The following is a 14,574-nucleotide window of genomic DNA, read 5'->3' on the forward strand; positions in this document are numbered from 1 at the left end:
GTTTAGTTAGTACCCTTAGACAGTATCAGTCCTATCTGCCCCCCTTCCCCATTCTTTGTAACCTCCATTTTACTCTCTGTTTTTATGAGTTTGGCTTTTTTGGATTTCATAAATGTGATAGTATATATAGTATTTGTCTTTCTTTGTGTGATTTATCATAATGTGCTCAACTTTTATCTGTGGTATTGCAAATGGCAGGATGTCCTGCTTTTTCATGGTTGAATGACATTACTTTGGATATATACCATATATCGATGGCATTTAAAGCCATATGACCAGTTGAGCTCAGTAATGGAGTAGGTCTCTATCAGAAGAGAGGATGGAGACTGAACCCTGGTCACTATTATAATAGGCTTCAGACAAGAGATACAGTCACCAAAAGAGGCTAAGAAAGAGAAATCAATTACAAAGGTAAAAAAAAAAAAAAAAAAAAAAGAAGAAGAAGAAGAAGATAAGATATCTTGGGAGCCAAAAGAAGAAAGTATATCAAGGAAAACAGAGTAATCAATGGTGTTAGATTCTGCTAATAGGTCAAATGAGATGATGACTGGGAATTCACTATAGACTTTAGTAAGGAGATGGCCACTGGTGACTCAGCTGAGCAGTTTCCTGAGAATGATTTAGAAAAAATCATTCCAGAAAGCCAGATTAATAGATGAAGAGAGAATGGATGGAGAGGAATTCGAGATAGCAAGAACAAAACTCGTTCAAGCTTTGTTGCAAAAGGAAGCATAGATATGTGGTGGTAGTTTCAAGAGAATGAATTGTATTGCTTTTTACCGAGAGACACAACAGCATGGTGGTTTGCAGTTGGGAATAAGCTAGTGAAAAACAGACTGTTTTAGTAGAGATGAGAATTGCTGGAGCAACATTAAGAGCCCTCTAGAGGGTTGTCCTCATGAATTTAAAGTGAAACCAGTCAGTGGGGTGTGGATTTTCTTCAGCCACATTTAGCTGCATAGGTGCAGAGTAGGCAGAGTGTTGAGTTTAATCAGGATTGTAGATTTGACAAGGGAGTTTAATAGATGAAGATCAACAGTGAAGTTGAGAAATGTACAGTAAGCAGAATGTATATCAGCAATTGCTGACTATAGAATTTAAGGACGTTAAGGGGGTGTTGAATAATGAAAGCAGTAAGAGCTAAAGATTTGGAAGTTCCTGAGTAGTTAAAGGATTTTTGGAGTCTGGATACTAAAGGAAGTAAGCTACAAAAGTAGAAGCCAGCTAGAAGATGGGATGAATAAAATGGGTACTACAGGGGAGTTACATTATTGGCGGTGGCAAAGTTGTTCTCTTTTGTTTTTATTTAGAGCGGGGGAAGGGGCGGAGGGAGAGAGAGAATCTTAAGCAGGCTCCATGTCCCGCACAGAGGCATGGAGACCAATTGAGGGCTTTATCTCAAAAGATCAATATCATGACCTGAGCTGAAATCAAGAGTCAGACACTTCACTGAGCCACCCAGGTGCCCTGGCAGTGGCAAAGTGTAAGGCATCATCCTAGGAAAAAATAGGTTGGAGTACAAGATTACTGGAGAAATGATGTTCAGAGGACCCTGAGGGTTTGAAGTGTTGGAAGGTACTTTAAGTGTCTATTGAAATGGACAGGAATTAAGACAAGAGTAACCCTGAATACTGTGTCCTAGGGGTTAAATTGTTAATAAACAAAAGAAGATACTTTCAAATCAGTAGTGTTAGCTACGGTAAGGGGCAGTGGATATATAATGAAATTATAAGGTTTCAGAGCTTGGTTTTGGAAATGCAGGACGGAAAATGGTTTGACAAGGAGCTAGTTGAATACTCTATTATCATCTCCAGGCCAGTGGGAGAAGGGAAAGTGAAAGGGGAATCACTTAAGTTCAGAAGGCAAAAGGAAGCTCAGCCACCATTTGACTGCTCAGGTGAGAGCCAAGTTTGTGAGAACAAAAATGTGAAGAGAATCGCCAAAGAATACAATGACGATAAAATATTGATGATGGTGGAACATGAATTCAGAATGAATGAATTCCGAAATAGAACTAACTTCCAATCCAGCAATCACATTACTTGGTATTACCCAAAAAATACAAAAATAATAATTGAAAGGGATACATGCACCCCAATGTTGTAGCAGCATTATTTACAATAGCCAAGATATGGAGGGCACCCAAGTGTCTATTGATTAATGAATGGATAAAGAAGATGTGATAAATATATACAATGGAATATTAGTCAGCCATAAAAAAAAGAAATCTTGCCATTTGCAACAACATGGATGGATCCTGAGGGTATAATGCTAAGCAAGTCAGAGAAAGATAAATACCATATGATTTCACTCACGTGTGGAATTTAAGAAACCAAATGAACAAAGGAAAAAGAAAAGGCAAACCCAAAAAAACCCAGATTTTTAACTGTAAAAAAACAAACAGATGGTTACCAGAGGCAGGTGAGAAGGGGATAGGTGATATAGGTGAAGGGGAGTAAGAGTACACTTACCAGGGGATGTCTGGGTAGCTCAGGCGTCCCCTGGTAAGTTAACTAAGTTGGTTAAGTGGCTGCCTTTGAGGCAGGCCATCATCGCAGTGTCCTGGGATCGAGTCCCACATTGGTCTTCTTGCTTGGCAGGAAGCCTGCTTCTCCCTCTGCCTCTGCTGCCACTCTGCCTGCCTGTGCTCTCCCTCTCTCTGACAAATAAAGAAATAAAATCTTAAAAAAAAATAAAGTACACTTATTGCTATGGGTACTAAGTAATGTGTGGAATTTCTGAAGCACTACATTGTATATCTAAAACTAACATAACACTGTTAACTACACTAGAATTTAAAAATTTTTTAAAAAGTTTCTGCTGACAGAAATTAGATTTAAATAAGTGTACAGTTATAAAAATATACATTGAAATAAATATTTTAGTAATTGTAAATTTAATAATGACATAAAACTTAGACACCTTGAACTGTTGATTGAGAGTTAAATTGCTCAGGGCTCCTGGGTGGCTCAGTTGGTTCAGTATCTGACTCTTGATTTCGGCCCATGGCATGTTCTGGGGACTGCACAAGGAATCTGCTTGAAATTCTCTTCCTCTTGTCCCTCCCCCTGGTCATATGCATTCTCTGTCTTTCTCTCTCTCTAAAAAAATGAAGTAATAATAAGAATAATAAATCTTTTTTTAAAAAAGTTATATTACTCCTAAACTCAAACCCAGTAACTAGCAGAGTCCTAGTTCAGTTACTTCTTGCTCAACAATAGTGTTGAAGCTTATTAGAAGGCTTGCATATTAGGATTATAGTTATGTAAAAGATATATAAACATACATAAAAACGTGAACACTAAAAACTAGTTATTGTATTAGGTTTATAGATCTTCTTTGTCGTATTTGGTTTTATATTAATAGTAAAAAACAAATGACCCCAAAGTTGAAATAGGCATGTTAAGTCAAAGTGGGTTAGAGCCATAGCATGAGGTAGGGAATTATACGTTTGATAGAAACTCAACATGGGTGACCATGGCATTTGGGTAAGCACTTCCTCTTCCTCGGTGCCTTTCTAAGATGGACAGTCCTTGATCTGCCTGGTTCTGTTGCCTCTCCCTTATTCCCTGACACTCTTCAACTGACATTCAGCTTTAGGGATCCATACCAAGTCTCCTCATGGAGTCTTTGCTTTATCTTGAAACATTAATTGATAACTTCTTAATCTAATAAAAATTTAGAGCTTGGGGTAATGAGTACTACGAGACATGAAACTTAAATACTTCGGATGGCTTCACTTTGAGTTTCTCCTTTTATCCAAGTCTCTCAGAATTTTTTTCCCTTTTTTCTTTTTTGGTTTTCCTCAAGCTTCAGTCTCTCAAATGGTGGGTGGGTTGAGTACTATTTTTAAAGTTGGAGGGTTGGAAAGAGCAACATTTCCAGTCTTTGTCTCCACTTAAGATTCTGAATAAAGCTAACAGAATACTTGGAATACAAAACTCATTATTATGTGCTTTCCTTGTATTTTGCAAAGATTGATGTGTCTGTCTTATATCCTAAACAGTAAATGTGTTTGTATTTTCAGGGAAATTTTGGTGAAGTATATAAGGGCATATTAAAGGATAAAACTGCTGTTGCTGTTAAAACATGTAAAGAAGATCTTCCTCAGGAACTGAAAATTAAATTTTTACAAGAAGCCAAGTGAGTTTGTAAAAGTTATATTTAACATGTATTTATAAGTTAATACTATAATATTAAATGTAAAGTTTGGAATTAAATTATGATTTACTGAATAGAAGTAAGCTTTTAGAATGTTCATAAGGAAGCACTTCATCAGTGTAGAAACGAAAAGTTTGTTTTTGAACTAGACTATATATTAGTTACACAATCACAGCCAAAAGAACCAGATGCTAAAAAACAGTGTATTCTTCAATATTGGTATACTGCAATATTTTTTGCTTTTATCACATATACATATACATAGGCATGTATATATGCAGTTATGGTTGTCTTTATAATAAAAATATTACTGCATTCTATATACAAATACATAATTTATGTATATATATTTAGATACACATAATTATATCTATCTAACCTTCCTTAGACGTTTTCAGTTGATAGTCTTTACTGAGCTGTTACCTTTCTTTTCTGAGAACCTCAGATTTCGTCTTCAACTCATTGTTGGGCATTTGTTCTAAAATCTGCACATTGTTTTTTTCCTAATCTTCTAGGATGATGGGCTAAAATTTAATGTTCCAACTTGCTATCACTGTATTGCGTGTGGTTAACACTGTTCTGTTAGTGGCAAAAGCCAGTATATACAACACAGCACAAAACAAAAGCCAATATATACAACACAGCACAAAACAAATCCAAGAGGTTTTGGACAGAGTAAGGATGAACACTCATTCTGAGATGCTGGATACATGGATGGGAATGAAAGAGACTACACAGAGATTTGTGTTGTAAAGGGAGAAAGGGAAAGGTGCGTGTATGTGCGCGCACATGTGGATATATGTTTCTATCATGGCATAGTGTGTAAAATTGAAGTTCCTACATAGGGGAGAGAGGAGAGAAATGCAGACGACCAAGATGATGGCAACCAGAGAACTAAGTGCTTAGGTTGGAGCATTTTGATGTACATTTCTCCATTCATTATCTAAAAATGAATATTGATAACAATGTATTAACCTAGTTGGATGCATTTATTAAATATTGTCATAGAATCAAGTTGTAAACTTTCTAAAGGTACATTTTTGGAAGGTCAAAAATATGTTATGATAAAGGTATGCTATCACAAAAGAAATTCACAAAAGAACTATGAACATTTTGTAGGTATTCATAGGTTTTCTTAAGGTACAAGATTATATCTTATGTTATTTTGAAAAAGTTAATTTTCATGCTCTCTAATTTGTGATTGTTTTACTATAAAATAAAGTATTAAACTTCCTAAAGTGGAAAAGCCCATTTTCTAAAGTGGAATTATGAATTTCTAGGTAAAAAATGAGAGTTGTATCCTTGAAGTCCCAAGTTTCTTTAATAGACCATAGAGAGCTATATATTTAGATACTTAATATTGAGTTCAGGCTGGCTATTTTGTGGACTTTACTAAGCAGTTTCCAACCTAAGAAATGACATTTTGGATTAAAGTCAAACATTCTAAGACTTCCTTTTTAATTCCTCATAAAAGTTGTAAGCTCGAAGTCGGTGACAATAATTTCCTTATCTCTAGAATTTTTCCCACTCTATCTTTTCTCTTATAAATCAATATATATTTTCAATCTAAAGTATTTTTCTTAGTTATCTTCCCTTTGGTTGGAGTTGTACAAAACATTTATAAACTGTTTGTCTTTCTCCCAACGGTTATTTTTTTCATTCTCTTAGGAAAGAAAACTGCATTTTCAAAGATGAGTGAATTTATAACTATGTCAATAGGATAATCTCGAATAAAATTTGGTAACAAATATTCAGGATAAATAGGCCTATAAGGGAATATAATTTATTTTTAACTTATGCTTGGAGTGCCATGGATGAGCTGTGCTACTTTTATAGCCCTCTGATGAAATTTTGCCTTTCTCCAAGCAAAGTCCCCTCTGCTTCAGCTGAAGTCTACATTGAAACTGTTACTTACCTAGTTTTCATCTTTAGCCACTTTCCTCAAAACTTTTGAGTTTTTACCATTTTGAAATTGATTGTGTTCATCAAGATAATATTTTATAAAATTTAATGAGATGATTAGTCTATAGCATTTACCAATACAAATTGAGTTCTTATTTAGGTATTTTCAATCAAGTGTGTCCTAAAACAGAACAAAACAAAAAGATGCAACTCTAGCAGCTTACAGTTTCTGGTCCATTAATACTTGTCAATTATGCTTTTGTGGTAGCGGCTAAAACGAGATACTTTGAAGGGAGTTGTACATGTTTGAGACTAAGTAAGTTGTTCATACTTAGCATGGTTGTTAGTATTCAGAGTGAATAGTACTTTTTATATGAAAATTTAATTGGATTAAGGAGAATTGACTCATTTGTACCTGTAGTTTGTCAATATTTATCCAAACTTGTATACATCCCACCATTTATCGTACTTTGGCTTCATACTGAAGTTTTAAAAGAGAATTGTGTTGAGTAAAGTATATTCTACTTGGGCACACTATTCATGACGATTTAATGCTTTAGTGTTTAAATGATAACTATTTTTTACACTTCTCTCATCCAGAATTCTCAAGCAATACGATCATCCCAATATTGTCAAACTTATAGGCGTTTGCACACAAAGACAGCCTATCTACATCATTATGGAATTGGTTCCAGGTAATGATTTTAGAAGTTTCTTCGATGACATTTTAATGTCATGTTTTATTATTTTTATATGTTCGGTCTTTTTTTATTTCTCCTTGTAAAGTTCTCAGCAATTTTGTTTAACATTTTCCTGATGACAGAGAGCTGTACACATGCTTGATATTTTTATACTCTATATTACTTTGCTGTTGTCTAGAAATGTCATCCAAGAGGAGGATATATATATATTTTTTAAGAGGAGATATATTATTACAGTGGGATTACACATGGAATTTAGTTATGTATGTTTTTGTTAGAAAAGCTGTTTATAAAAATAGTCTACTTGGTTTGACTTTATAACAATGGTAGTACTATCTTACATTTTGTTCATTGTATATTATTTTCCAGGTACAATACCACACATCCTCTTGTTTGGCTGTATATAAAATTCCATAGTGCTTTAAATCCTTTATGAACTATCTTTCATAAGCAAACAAAGAAAAAGTAATCTTTTGAGGAATTTGTCTTATATTTCTTTTTGGTCACTTTGACCACTTTCAGGTCTTATGGTTAACCATTTTTGCCAACAAACAAGGATAGCTTTTGACTGATAGAGTATATTTTTAAGTTTCTTTCACTGTATATCCTCTTTTGGTAGAAAATATAATTAGCGGTAAAATTTGATTTTGGTAAAAATATGTACAGTGTTTAGTAATTGACAAAGATTTGTTTCAACCAGTATTTGGTCATTTAAAAAGAAATTTAAAGGAACATGAAAAATATTTCTAACTAGAAATATACAGTAAATAAACCTGATATTATAGATTGCTCATTAAATATTGCTCACATAAGTCTTCTATTAAGAATAGTTGCTCTCATTTTTATCCCATTGGTTTGCTTGCTATTGCAATATAGTTCTTAATAATACTATGTACCTGCAGGATTTAGGATCTTCAACGTCATCTTCATCCTCATCAAGGTAGCACTGTTAGGTACATTGTATGTTTGCATGGCTTATGCTATTTATGATCCGTCCCTTAAAGTAGCTTTCAATTTATTTATGAAATATGATAGATTACAGTCTAAAATTTAAAAAAAATAATTGAATAGCTACAGTTTTAACCAAATGATACTATATACATATAAATAGTCAGATTAGTGCAAATGAAGTCCCCAGTTAATAAGGGATGTGACTGAGAAACTTAGATTTGAAAGGTGGGGCAGAGTTGGTAAGGAGAGGTGATTTTGGTCTTAGGAAGGGTGGATGACAAATACCAGAGAGTAGGTACAAATTGAACAAAAGAAGATAGCTTTGCAGGAGAGGCAGCGAAATGTTTACCTGACACTAATAACCTGTATTGATAATTTTTAAAGGAATGAGAATAATGAACTACGTTAGAAAACTGAAAATGTAATGAAAGAAAATTAAAAGTAAAAATTTCCCACTCAGTAATCTAAGCCTTTCCAAAATTAATTATTATCTAATTCTGTGTGTGTGTTTATGTGTGTATGTGTGTTTCAAAGAAAATATTTAATACAAATACCCGATTTTTATGCATGTTCTTTAAATTTAATTATAGAGACATACTCTAATACTTTTCAGGTCTTTTTTCTTATTAATATAACTTAGAGTTTCATTGTTTCATATTCATCCATATAGTTCTATCTTTTCTTTGTAATAGTTTCAGAGCATTCCATTTTATAGATTTGTGTAATTTTAATCAATCTTCTATTTACGGATCTTTGGTTGTTTCTGTTTATATATATAGTTTTGTTTTGTTTTTTTACAAATGATGCTGAATTAATATCTTTGGAGTAATAACATAAGAAGCATTTTGAACTATATAGGGTAAATTTTTAGCAATGAGATTGTTGGGTGCAAGTTAATGTGCATTTTGACTTATAGTAAATGTATTAGCTTTCTTTTGCTGTGTAGCAGATGATGATCACAACCCGACAGCTTTAATCCATATCCATTTATTACCTCATAGTTCTGCAGAATACAAGCATAGGCAATCTTGATTGTGTTATCTGCTCAGGATATCATAAAGCCAAAAATCAGGATTTCGGGCTAAGTTCTTCTCTGGAGTCACTGGAGGAATTCACTACCAACCTCCTATTGGTTGGTGGCAGAATTCTGTTCTGTGCAGCTGAGAAATGGTCTAAGGTTCTCTCTTTTTGCTTGCTGTCAGCTGAAGACATTTCCCACCTCACCTTTTTTCCTTTTCCCATGGTGTCTCCATCTTCAGACCCAGCATGTCACATCTTTCAAGTATTCTGATTTTAACTTCCTCTTCTATTACCAGCTAGAGAATATCCTTTTTTGAAAGATCTCATGTGATTTGATTAAGGTCCCACGGTGGGTCTCCCATCTTTAGGTCACCTGTGCCGTATGACAAATAATTAGGGAGGTGATATCTAATCATGTTCACATGTTCCAGGGCTTAAGGTAGATCATTTTTGGGAGGCCATATTCAAAATCTGCCTTAGCACAATAGATTTTGCTAAATTTTTTCAGGTATTAGTTGCAGCATGGAATCTGAAACCACTTTGATGAACTTTTTCATACTCTAATATGCTAACTCCATTAGTTGAACTTGCACTTTTTTTTTTAATATATATATATTTTTTAAAGATTTTATTTATTTACTTGAGAGAGAGACAGTGAGAGAGAGCATGAATGAGGAGAAGGTCAGAGAGAGAAGCAGACTCCCCATGGAGCTGGGAGTCCGATGCGGGACTCAATCCGGGGACTCCAGGATCATGACCTGAGCTGAAAGCAGTCATCCAACCAACTGAGCCACCCAGGCGTCCCTGAACTTGCACTTTTTAAAAGATTATTTTTCTTGAAAGAGAGAGAGTGTTTGTGTGTGTGTGGATAAGCAGGGGGAGAGGGAGCAGGGATCTCGATGTGGGGCTCTATCCCTGGACCCTGGAATCATGACCTGAGTTGAGGACAGATGCTTAACTGACTGAGTTACCCAGGCACCCCATGAACTTGGAATTGAATATATCTTTTATCTGTGTATGATTTTGTAGCATCATGCTTCATCATTTGGGATATATCAGGTGACCAGGTTATGCAGGTCCTCAAAGAGTGACCTAAATCATTATACAACATCAAAAGATGACATTTCTTAATGTCATCATAGTCTTATTAGACAAGTAATGAGAAGCTATCAAGTTCATGATGACAAATACATGTTGTCCAAAACTTTAATTTTCACTTGAAAGCTTAGATTTTTATCACTGACAACAAAAACTTCCAGGGTTTGTTTTTTCCCCCTTGAATTTTTTCAGCAATAAAAAGGAATGAAATATTGATATACTTTACAAAATGGATGAATCTCAAAATTATGCTAAATGAAAGAAACCAGATGAGAAAAAAAAAAGAAGAGTGAACAGATGGCACATCAGTGGTTGCTTGCTTCATTATTTGAGAAAATGGCTATCAAATATTGCATTTTAATTTTTTTTTTTTTTTGAGAGCGAGAGAATGTGTGCATGCATGAGTTGGGGGAGGAGGGGAGAGGAGGAGGGAGAGAGAGAGAATCTTAAATCTTAAGCAGGCTTCAGGATCAGTGTGGAGCCCAATGCTCAATCTCACAACACTGAGATCATGACCTGAGCAGAAATCAAGAGTCGGATATTTAACTGACTGAGCCACCCAGGAGCCCCTTAAATATCTAATTTTTAATCAGTGTAATTTTTCATTTATTCTTTTTGGAAAACACTTTGATATAATAACATTTTATATATGATACTTTATTATCTCTGTATTAACTTATGCATACCCTTCTTTACTCCTGTCCCAGTCAACCACTGATTTGCCTTCTGTTCACTCTATGTGAGTTTGTATTTCTAGAGTTCAATATAAATGGAATCATATAGTCTATATATTTTTTCTGCTGGTTTCTTTTATTTAGCATAATTTTGAGATTCATCCATTTTGTAATGTGTATCAATAGATCATTCCTTTTTATTGCTGAGTAGAGTTACCTCAAAGGAATATACCAATTTATCTATTCAGTTAATAGACTTTTGAGTTTTTGGGCAACTACAAGTGAAGCTGCTGAGAATATCCATGTACATTCTGTATGATTCCAAACAGATGGCATTCTAGAAAAGGGAAAATCATAGAGGCAGTTAAAAGTTCATGGGTTGCCAGGGGTTATGGAGGAGATAGGGCTGAACAGGCAGAACACAGGAGAGTTTAAGATACTGAAATTACCACATATAACAGTGAATACATGCCATTTATTTTTGTCCCAATTCATAGAATGTACAAACCAAGAGTGAATCATAATGTAAACTGTGGACCTCAGAGGGCACTGATGTGTCAGTATAGGTTCATCAGTTGGAATAGATGTGGTTGTCTTTGAAAGTGTAAGGATCTTTGTCTTCCTTACTTCTGCATTCACTTAGCTCCTTCCTCTCTCCTGTCCAACATTCTGTGACACATGCATGGTCACTAAGAGGCCAAAGAGGGTAGTGGTGGAGCTCTTGAATTCTGGCAAGTATTAGTGAGAGTGTGAAGAAAACCAAATTCCTCGTACATTACTGCTGGAATGTAAAATAACAGCCACTTTGGCTATTTCTCAGAAAGTTTCTCAAAAAGTTACACATAAATTTTCCATGTAAACTGTTTTGATCCTAGGTATTTACCCAAGAGAATTGAAAATATTTGTCAGTAGAACTGTATGCAGATGTTCATAGCAGCATTATTTATAATAGCTGAAAAGTAGAAATAACCTAAATGTCCATTAACTGATAAACCAATTTACAACGTAGTTTATTCCAACAAAAGATACTATTAGGCAATACAGAGAAATGAGGTAATACACAGTGCCATATACAGGAGCCTCTAAAACCATATGCTAATTGAAACAAGTCCGATGTGGGAGACTGCATGTTGTTATGATTCCATTTCTATGAAATGCCCAGAAAGACATCTATAAGTAAAGGGGATTTATGGTTTTTTAGGGCTGGGGGTTTTCATGGGATTGACTATACACTTAGTTCTTGAATAACCTGGGTTTGTACTTTGTGCGTCCATTTATTTTGCAGATTTTTTATAGTATGTAAACATATTTTTCTTATGATCTTAAGTTTTTTCTCTAGCTTTATTGTAAAACTACAGCATATGATACATATAACACGTAAAATATTTTAATCAACCAATTATTCTTAAGGCTTCTGCTCAATAGTAGGCTGTTAGCAGTTTTTGGGAAATCCATAGTGGATTTTCCAGTGGGATGCTTCTAAACCCTGTTATTTAAAGGCCAGCTGTTTCCTGGTATGAGAGAGTTTTTTTTGACATGATGAAAATGTCTCCGCTGGATTGTGGTGACAGTGCACACTTGTAAAATTGTCAAAACTCATTGAGTTGTACATTAAGTTGGACAAATTTTATTTACAAAAACTGAACTTCAGTACGGCTTTTTAAAAAATAAAAAAGCCCAAGAGCCAGGCAGTGTTGTGTGACCTTGCTCAACCGACATAATTCTTCTGTGCCTTGGTTTTCTTGCCGGTTAAGTAAAATTAATAGGGTTGTTGTAAGGTGTAATGTACTATGACTTTATGTAAAAACATATATACACATTCTGTATCTCTCTATATTGTGTAGCACTTCACACATGACCACTTTGTGTTCTCGTCATCATAAATTTTATTATTTTCCAGTTGGATAAAAGAAAAAGGTGATTGATTAAAATCTCTGCTATAATCTAGCCAAAACTGACCCAAACTCTGAACCTGCCCTTGCTCCTGCCCCTAACTCTACTACTAACCCTAGATGTTTTAGCCAGGAATGATTGAGAACAAATTGAGAAATATAACGTAAGTTTTCAATTCTTCTCTTTCCACCATCATGTGTGACTGTTCTGTTGATATGTTTTATATTTAGCTTTCAAGAATCTTTCCTTATTATGTAAAACTCAAGTGATTAGATTAGATAACCTCTGAATTTTAGTACTAACCTGTATTATTTTAGTTGTTAGGAAAATGTTTCTTAAGTTTGAAATCTCAGTTCTCAGACTACTTCAAGATAGTATCTTTCCATTTTTTCCTCTCTTTATGAAAGGTGTGATGAGGAAATAACCAGCTAGTTTTCATTTTCGTTTATATAAAAGTAGTATAATATACATTCTTACACAATATTTTATAGTTGTCAAAGCACTTTAATATTAGTTCATTTGTTTATCAGGCTGTATTGTTATCTTCATTTACAAATAAGCTAAATTAAGTTCAGGGAGCTGAAAGTGGCTTGTCAGCATGAGTTAAATAGCAAGTAAGAAAATAGTACTCTATTTTGTTATGTCATTCAATTTATAAGTGGGTCAAAATATGTAATCCTTACATGAATTGAAAATACAAATGAAAATTTAAGCTAACCGTCTATGCAAGGTCTCCTATGGGCAAATACATTAATCCCTCTTCCATAATTTCTCAACCTTGTGCACAGATAAGTAAATAGCTTATTGCAGTAAACAGGAAAATTTTTGTTTGAGTTACTTTTTTCTCTGCTGGGAATCAAGCTGTGGAGGGAAGATTTAGAAAACTGGTAGGTTAAAGCAAGATTTAATAAATGCTTAGTGTCTAATGTGCATGCCATTTCAAAACTGTATTATGCAGAGACCTAATATGCTCCTGTTCTCGCCAGATAACTGAGCCCTTTGAAATCATAAATCCGAAATATACTTGAACCAGAGTAATGTTTAAAGAGATTAGAAGCATTTGAGGATTCAAGTTTAAAGTGAATACTCCAAGATGATCCTGTCTTCATTCGAATCGTCTCTTGAATTACAAATACTTTATTTACTCACTTGCTCATAGGTTGCTGGATAAGTAAAATCAAACAAAAGGCAATTCTAAATGGCACTAGGAAAAACTAAAAACAAAAACAAAAAGCTCTAATATGCTAAAAAAAATCCTCTCCATTTTATTTTACAAACATGTTTATTACTTAGAAATTGAAATGAGGGGCTCCTGGGTTCCTCAGTCAGTTAAGTGTCTGACTCTTGATTTTGGCTCAGGTCATGATCTCAGGCTCATGAGTTCCAGCCCTATATAGGGCTCCGTGCTCAGCAAGGAGTCTGCTTGGGATTCTCTTCCTCACCCTCTGCCACTCCCACTCACACACTCTCTTTCTCTTTAAAAATAAATAAATCATTTTTAAAAATAGAAGGAAATTATGAGAGAAAGTTTTAAAGTGACAAGCATAACTTAATATTTATGGTCCAGGCAGCTATCATTTATTTTCATATATGTGATTAAATTAGGGCTGCCACCAATTCCTGGCTAAAGAATTCATCTTCGAAGCACCTTAACCTCTAAATGTAACAATGTTTCTGCAGATACTGAGTATAGGAGATTAATTTTAGTAAGCCCTAAAAAATGTCAGTCTCCACCTCCTTTTACTAAAGACTTGTAATTGCCCCCTTCTTTCTGATCTGGTATTCTCTCTGAATTCAGAACTTTCTGGAATCAAATAATAAATTATCTGGTGCATGCCTTAGCTCACACAGATCCTGCCCTTTAGGGGGTCTTCAAATTTATCTTCATTTTAAAATGACTTATGGATTTGAAACTTTCAGAATTATTAAAGTTTTTTTTTTAACCAGGTTTTAGATAACATCAAAATATATCTCCCCTCTATAACATGTTTTAAAAAATGAGTTCATAGGGGTGCCTGGGGGGCTCAGTCAGTTAAGTGGTCACATTCGGCTCAGGTCATGATCTCAGGGTCCTGGGACAAGATTCTGCTTCTCTCTCTGCACAACCCCCTCCCTGCCCCTGCCCATGCTCATGCACTTTCTGTCTCTCTCTGAAATAAATAAATAAAATCTTT

The 14,574-nt window shown here is 34.6% G+C and overlaps 1 protein-coding gene across 7 annotated transcripts in view; it reads left to right on the top strand.

The window, feature by feature from the left end:
* The window catches only part of FER (FER tyrosine kinase), a 465,318-nt gene that overhangs the window by 294,940 nt on the left and 155,804 nt on the right, over window positions 1–14,574 (top strand). For all 7 annotated transcript variants that reach the window (XR_014310162.1, XM_082724902.1, XM_082724905.1 and 4 more), the window contains 2 exons: window positions 4,028–4,143; window positions 6,664–6,758. Coding sequence is in view for 6 of the 7 variants with exons in the window: in XM_082724902.1 (XP_082581028.1) it covers window positions 4,028–4,143; window positions 6,664–6,758 (211 nt within the window). In the remaining variant the exon portion in view is untranslated. The remainder of the gene's footprint in view (window positions 1–4,027; window positions 4,144–6,663; window positions 6,759–14,574) is intronic.

The sequence above is a fragment of the Mustela nivalis genome (genome assembly GCF_964662115.1).
Source record: "Mustela nivalis genome assembly, chromosome: 3".
Lineage (NCBI taxonomy): Eukaryota > Metazoa > Chordata > Mammalia > Carnivora > Mustelidae > Mustela > Mustela nivalis.